The 8,375-nt window shown below is 42.4% G+C and overlaps 1 protein-coding gene across 1 annotated transcript; it reads right to left on the bottom strand.

Moving 5' to 3' along the window:
* Window positions 1-266: 266 nt before the first annotated feature.
* On the bottom strand, window positions 267-2,696 carry RPS9 (ribosomal protein S9). The gene is made up of 4 exons (XM_053451965.1): window positions 2,557-2,696; window positions 2,354-2,476; window positions 1,382-1,568; window positions 267-517 (listed from the first exon to the last, which is right to left on the bottom strand). The coding sequence occupies exons 1-4, from the start codon at window positions 2,651-2,653 to the stop codon at window positions 340-342; spliced, it is 585 nt and encodes a 194-aa protein (XP_053307940.1). The 5' UTR covers window positions 2,654-2,696; the 3' UTR covers window positions 267-339.
* Window positions 2,697-8,375: the final 5,679 nt, after the last annotated feature.

Genomic DNA, 8,375 nt, shown 5'->3' with positions numbered 1-8,375 from the left:
GCCCCAGAAAAAGTGTCGGCAGCAGAGGCTGTCTGAGGGGATCCAGGTCCCCTGCAGTGCTGCGGGGGATCCATTTTAGTTTTATAAATCAGACCTCTATTTGAGGTCCGATTATAAGACAACCCTGAATTTAAGACGTCAGGTCAGACTAGTACCCCCCCCCCAAAACACTAACCATTAATTGGCAAGTCAATACTGCTACAGAATTCAACTAAAGGTGCTCTCAGTACATAGCACATTACCATTTCATTCACAAAAAACAAGACTTTAGATCAAAAGGTTTTATTTATGTTTCAAGTAGCCAATCCTGAATTCAGAACGAGATACTCTACAGCAGGTTTAATCCTCCTCCTCTTCATCTGCACCACCAGCACCGCCCTGGCCCTTCTTGGCGTTCTTTCTCTTGACACGGCCGGGACGTCCACCACCGTATGGTGAGCGCAGAGAGAAGTCAATGTGCTTCTGAGAATCCAGTCGCACGATGAATGATGGGATATTCACCACTTGCTTGCGGACACTGAATGAGGGGTAAAGAAAATAAAGTCAGAAGACCAACTAATTTAACCAATTTCACCTTTTTTTTGCGCCCATTTGCTGTGCAGAAACTTTTGAGCCAGTTTAGAGGGTCAGATTAATGATAACTGCCAATGCCACGGTCAGAGCACATGCAATCATGAGACCCCAACTGACACTTGTTACAAATAACCGTTCAGGGATCAGGTACATTTCTAGATGCAGCCAGTTCTCCTGGTCTCCAGTTGCTTAATTTTTTTTTTTTTTTTTTTTTTTTAAATCTAACTGGCTTTCATTCAGCCTACTAATGGAATTCAGTACCAGTTACCTGTGCTATACAAATCTATCAACTTGCATTTCCCTTTAAGGGCCGCCCACGTTCTGGAGAGGTATGCTGGACCCCATTCACAAGGTGTATGGACAGAGCCAAAGTGACCTTGCTGAAATATGGTCTCCATGCCCACAAAGTGGACCGTGATATGGAGCCACAGATGAGCACCAGTGGACCATAAGGTGCATGAAGTCAGATCTCCATAAGCCCTTTGATTTCAAGGGCTGTTCCACGAGCTAGCAAGACACCAAAAGCACATCTTTAGAACTAAGAAAGGGGTTAACGAGATAAAAGGCACAATAAATCGGGTACAATTAGCATAGCAGGCTTCATTGGAATATTAACTCATTCTTTGGAAAATGTTGTGCGATAAACATTTACTTGCACAATGCTTGACATTACACAGGGCCAACATGCTTTACCATTCCAACTGCTTCCCTTCTCACATTCTGGCACATAAACAAAGTAACTGCAGTCATTGCAAACATTGGACACGTTGTAGACAGGTAAAAAAGTGCAGATTTAAGCGCCACCTACCGGATGTGCCTCTGTCTGATCAGCACACGGGCATGATGAATGGACTTGGCCAAACCAAGCTTGAAGACCTGTGTCTGCAGACGTCTTTCCAAGAAATCTTCAATTTTCAGGCCCAGGATGTAATCAAGCTTCATCTTCCCTTCATCTAGCACACCAATACGCACCAGTCGCCTAAGGAGCGCGTTACCTGTAAACAGTGAAAATAAGATTCTGACGAGTTCTACAAAGCTGGAGTATACAGACAGTAACGGAGATCGGGACTACAGTCGGTAAGCCATTCATACCATCAACCGAGCACTTTCACATTCCCTGTCAGAGTTATTTAAGATAACCACCCAATTAGTTGTTCAGTTGACTATTAACAGAAGTCTATATTAGGAATTCTTAACTGTTAAAGGATAATTGGCATTTACTGATCTGTCAGTGATAGTCTCAAGGTCTGAGACACCAGCCTGTTCGCAATCATGTTGGCCTCTGAAATATTAGGAATATCAAAAATACCTAATCCAGAAGCGCTTCAACTTCTATCCTCCCATCACAAATGCAGAAACTCAGTCTTAAGCCACTTTTGCTCACAAACTCACTATTTACATGCAGCCATAATTTCCAGAAGTGCTTTGAGGAGGATGACCTGTCATGCTTCACCCTAAACTCATTAATTCACATTCACCAATATTCACCACGCCACTGAAGCTGTCACAAGTCACTTTCATTGCCATGATAAAACCCCATCTGTCTACCCACAAAGGGTTTGTGCCATTATGTTATCTCAGAAGAATAGCAGATCATGCAGTAGCCCATAAAATGTTATATTGTAAACTTACAATTCAATTCTACACTGTGACAAGATAACACCCAATGTGACCATGGCAACCCAGGTCCCAATGAAACAGGGGGTGACGCCAATTTCACCCAAATTCTACTCTTGGTATTCACGAATGTAGATAAATCAGATTGCCGAGATGGACATACCTTCAAACAAACGCTTGGGATCCTTCTCATCCAGCGTAAGCAGCTCTCGGGCAGCTTTACGGATCTTGGCCAGAGTGAATTTCACCCTCCACACCTCACGCTTGTTACGCAGCCCATATTCACCTAAAGAGCAGGTTAAATAAGTTACGACATGTCGCCACGTGCCATCAAGGAGGCAGCCTTAACTCAACCCACCGACTTACCAATGAGCTTTAACTCCTGGTCCAACCGCGACTTCTCAAAAGGACGACGCGGGGTGACATATGTCTTCCGACACACCCAACTTCTGGCAACGGGCATCTTGATCTAGGCGTCTGTTTAAAAGAGAACCAAAAAAATCAGATTCCATTCAAAATCTATGCAAGTCGTTCCAGGATGGGCAATGAAGCGGACACCCCACTGACAGATAGGAGCTACCATATATGCACATTTTATTTTTAAATAAAGCCTTATATAGTCTTAACAGATCTTGAGAAAATTTCCTGGAAACAATACTGGGAGCAATAAACTAATCTAACATTCTGCCAACTACTGCCAATTATTAATATTGTTTGTTAAGTTTGCATATATATTTATACGCATAATCGCGTCACCATAAACGTCCTAAATTCTTAATGGAACGAAAAGGATTTAGAACTGCACGATACGGATGGCAGCTAGGCCCAAAAACAGCGAGGTGGGGCTAATGGCTACGAAGCGATAAAAAGGACGACAGCTCGCTGTAAAGGGACGGTCAGGGGCTGTCTTTCCGCAAACCAGAATCCGACTCAATCGGGGGAAGGCTCTGTTTTTTAATACTGTAGGCCTCGTGGTTGGAGCTAGGCCGCAATCAGCTTTCAACATCCCGCAAACCCCTATCACCTACCGGGCCGCCGCACGGAAAGAGAAAGCAAACGCGTGCAGCTCGTTTTTATACAGCTAGAAGAAATCCCACCCACTTCAACGTCACCTCTCTGCGCCGCCCGCTACCCAATATAGCGAACGTGACTATGCGCGATCTGCGGTGTCTCACACTGTGCAGGAAATCAGCCATTTTTATGGTTGGTTTAAATTAGGAATACAACCATGTGTTGCTTTACATTAAATATGGGCTGCAGTTAATAAAAGTAGATTAAACCTATGAATATGTCACCCTATATCAACATATATATACATTTCAAATATACATGTGTAAGTAGGTACAAATATTTATTATGTACAAATAAAAGCGCACACACACACTATATATATATATATATATATATATATATATATATAATGCTATCAAGTACTGTACATATATGTGTACTCACATGAATGCCCGGGGTCCGCCTTCCTGGCTCGTGTTAATTCTCTGAACATACTGCTGGCGATGCTATACAGGTGCTGATTATTAACATTTAAAAGCTTTATGTCAGGAAAAACACAGACATGTAGATGACGGGGTGGACTTGGCACATTTTTATGCCCGCATAGCGCACGGCCGGCAAACCTAGGAAGTCTCAGGGTTTTTCCCCCAATCTCAGGGTGAAGGGTCATACTCTCGGGGTCTCACAGTCTGGAGCCGACTCCTTCCTATTCTCCCCCGCTGTGATTATATATAAGACTCCCAGTTGGTGCTTTCGCTACCAGTACGTTATGGTTGATATCCCTTCTTGAATTCAGGTGACTCAAGTGTATTTTTGAATAATGACAAGTAAAGTTTTCCATGAGGACTGCTATTAGACCCATTTAGCAAGTCACTCTATATAATCTTCATGGTGGGCTATTAAAGGGTTAATATTTCCAGAGCCTCAGGGGCAGCTCATCTAGAAAGTTCCCAGTTATGGCCGCGGGGCATATCCAGCCGCTGAACACACGCGGCATCATGAGATGGAGTGACGGATCGGGTGGGTGTCCGGCGCCAGGTATTTGCCACCTGTGCCCTATGGCCAGCCGGGGCCCGTCTAGTCTGCCTGTTTCCTTTTTTTCCTGCTGTAGAGACTCAGACCTTAATCAGTCGTTGGTCTCCTTGTAGATCCAGGAGCCCTATGCCTATCCCATGCATGTTTAAATGCCCTCACTGTATTAACCTCTACCACCTCTACTGAGAAGCTGCCCTGCTCACCTACCACTCTCTCGGTGAAAACTAAAAAGGTAGGCGATCCCCTTTAAACCTTTCATGTTTTTTTTTTAAATGTATAATATTCCGGAAAATTGAGTGGCCAAACCCCCTGTTTCTCTCATTCATCAAACATCTCAGCAGATAAATAAACCTGTTGCCATAGCAGCGCTGCATGCTTTTTAAATTACTGTAATTTTTTTCTTTCTTTTTTTTTAACAAATCTAAAAGTTTTTTTTTAATTAAAAACAGGCACAGGCATGTGAAGTGAGCGATAACAGCACAAAATGTGCATTCGCCGATTAAATTAAAATGCTAATTTTAAGCCGGGTTTAGGTTTCCAGCACAGGATATAATCGCTGAGGTCCCAAGTTTGGAAAATGGGCTTCGGGGGATTTTGGGAGGGGGTCTGGGGGAAGAAGGCGAAAAGACATCATAGAATGTACATATGTGTATAGTGTATGTGAAGAACACGAACACAAAGTTTGTATGTTACTATTATGTTTTGTTTATTCGTTTGTTGTTTTTTTCATGATTAAAAATCATCAGCCATATCTCACTGTACCCCTTGAATCACAGAATAGTAGAATAAGGTCGCATTCCAGTGCCCCTGCTGTTACCCCATAAACCGATTCTTCCCTATGACCTCACTCAAGATGATTGGCAGGCGTCCAGAATCCAAGACTATCGCCTCTGCCGGTAACTTTCTGGCCGGGAATTAGAAGAAGACCCCTACTGCGACTTGGCAGGAATCCTCGTCTTCATCGCTCCATGGGAGATATTTACTATAAAAGCCTTGTTTAAAAAAATAATCTGAGATTAAATCTAAAATAAAAAATAGAAAATCAAATCTATTTATCTATGATCCTGCAACGATCTAAACTCAATGATCCTGCAACGATCTAAACTCAATGATATAAACTCAGTGATCACTCAATGATCTAAACTCACTGATCCTGGAATGATCTAAACTCAATGATCCAAACTCAATGATCTTGGAATGATCTTAACTCAATGATCTAAACTCAGTGATCACTCACTGATCTAAACTCAACAACCAGACTCACCAGGAGACCACAAAACGCAGCTAGACAAACAGGTGAATTAGAAAGATTTAGAGTTTCTTTAAGTTACTTCTGTAAATTGTCTGAAAATTCTAACCTCTGTGAAATGATCCTCCAAGGGAACCCATTTATAGAAAGTTATGAGACTCAATAAAGGCTCTTGGAAGAAGAATGTATTTATTTACAGAATATAATTTATAAACACAGCTTTTGTTTTTATGTAACAAATGTTGCAACTTTTAAGTCTTCAGAACATCCATGATTCACTCATACCCATGTCTGAAACATTTTAACGTGACAAAGAAGCAAAAATAGAAGAAATCGGGAAAAAGTGACACTCGTTTTAGGGTTTGTGGTTGGGGGGGGACGGCTGGGGAGACGTCTGGGTGACCGATTTCTCTGTATTTATGTAATTGAGGCACTTAGAAGAAGGGTATTAATGACACAATTTACTTTAGAAACATGTTTCCTGCTGGTTCTATACAAGATATTACGAATGGGGGGCTTCGGTGGGTGGGCTTTGCATATAGGTGAGCCAGATGGTAGCCTATGGCACTGAGCGGGTACTGGCCACAATCACCGAGGGCATGTCACGGCAGATCAGACCCATTCAGCCTGTTTATCCTGATGTAAAGGCTCAGATCTTAATCAGTCGTTAGTCTCACCTTACATTAAGGAGCCATATGCCTGTCCCATGTATGTCTAAATTCTCTACCACTTCTGATGGGAGGCTGTGCCATTTATCAACCACCCTCTCTGTAAAATAAAACTCCCTTGCATTATATTTAAACCTGTGACACACCTGGGACTGGGACATGGAGCTGCGGCAGCATAGAATTTATCTGATTATCCAACCACATACTTTTATTGCCATTGCTCCATACTTGCACATACACATATTTACACATATATAAGTACACAAATTAGACTGCAAGCTCTTCTCCCAACGTGTAGTGTATATCCCAAACCAACCCTAAACCAAATAGGATTAGACTAGACTTAAATTCGAATTGTAATGTAATGAGTTGACAAAGCAGTGAAAGTGCATCACCAAAGTCCCTGGCTGCACTGAAAGTGTTAACCAGCAAGCACGACGTACAAATAACTTACCCCGCCTCTAATATGAGTGGCAGGAATCTCACCAATTAGACACGAGTAACTGCAAAGCTTTAGCCAATCAGCGTTCAATATTCGAGGTGTGGCTCATGAGATCACTAGGAAACGGGTGGAACCATCCCATCCTCAGCGTAGGGGGTGCGGCTGCAGCTTCTCATTTCCTTGTTGAGCCGAACGTCTAATGAATGATTCTCATTAAACAATCAGAGCCTGCAGCTGTTTCGCTTTCTAATTAAAAAGCCAGAGGTAAGGGGAATTATGGGAAATATGTATATTGAATTATTTTCTGGCACCCAAACAATGTGTACTCATTGAGAACATATAGGGGTGTTTATCAGATTAACCCTATGAGTGCCTAGCGATGAGCAATGCTGGGGGCTGCAGTTACAATGTATAGAATACAGATCAGCAGTGTGCAGTATAGACTGGAGCACTGAGAACTCCGGTCATCAATATGTATATATATGGATGTATATATATATATATATATATATATATGTGTGTGTGTATATACAGTATACATATATATATATATGTGTGTGTGTGTGTGTGTGTGTGTATGTATATATATTTATATATGTGTGTGTATAAACAGTATACATATACCGTATATGTGTGTGTGTGTATGTATATATATGTGTGTATATACAGTATACATACATATATGTGTATATATGTATGTCTGTTTATGTGTGTGTGTATATATATATATATATATATGTGTGTGTGTGTATATATATATGCCTGTGTGTTCAGTATATATATATATGTATATATGTATATATTTTATGATGAGCACAAAGGTGATAAAGATAACATAACATAAAGATACATAAGGTTATATATATCATATATCATAAAACGCGGACACTCACACATGGTTTAACGTGTCGTAGCTGTCGCGCTCTTGTGTTTTATGTGTTAACACTGCAGAAGATCACACCTGTGGCTTCCACCTGCCTCCGGCCAGTGTTTGCCGGGCACGGCTCATCCGGATGCCAATTTCATAATCGGAATGAATGTAATTACGGCAGCGAACGGATTCCAGAGACTGCAGTTTGTGATACAGATAAACAGGCACTGTATCGACCTTGGTGCAAAGAGATATATATACGTTAAAGTCACATGATGTGATAATTCTTCATTCTAATGCATGTAAATGCGCTGTGAGGAATAATATCATGCACCCGATACCAGGAAGTAGACAAATCTACATTAAGGGCCACAGTCATCAAGGTACAAGCTCAAAGCCCTCTCTTCCGCTAGAATTCCAAAGGGTTAATTAATGATGTGTTTAGTGGCCGTGTCAGAGGTTGTGTCGGTTTGTGGCGCTATGAGTCATCAGGCGGCCTCTGGCCTTAAAGTGCTAGGCAGTGACTTTATCATTGCTACCTAGGCCCGACCTGTGGCAGCACCCTCAGCCACCCTCTCCTCGTCTGTGCCTGCACTGCATTAAAAGGCATGACGTATTCTAATGATGTCATATCCCGGCGCTGTATGGGATATATGGGTAAAGATGCACAGGGCCTTCTAATGCCTTCGAGGCTGTGTTGAGTGGGTTCCATAGTGGAAATGAGCCCGTTTGGAAGACCAAAGATCTCCCCTGTAACTGACTCATTGAGCAGCGGGTTATCAGGACGGGGGAGGAGGGTAATCGCCCAAGAGGGTGATCTGCCCCCCCAGTTTGGCAGGAGGTGGACTTCCGCCCCTCTGGACCTGGGGCCCCTAGGCATAGTCAGCCCCCTCATCATCGCCAGTCCAG

The sequence above is a fragment of the Spea bombifrons genome, chromosome 12 (genome assembly GCF_027358695.1).
Source record: "Spea bombifrons isolate aSpeBom1 chromosome 12, aSpeBom1.2.pri, whole genome shotgun sequence".
NCBI classification, from domain to species: domain Eukaryota; kingdom Metazoa; phylum Chordata; class Amphibia; order Anura; family Pelobatidae; genus Spea; species Spea bombifrons.
The sequence above is the reverse complement of the archived record's forward strand: the minus strand, read 5'-3'. Positions and strand labels throughout refer to the sequence as shown.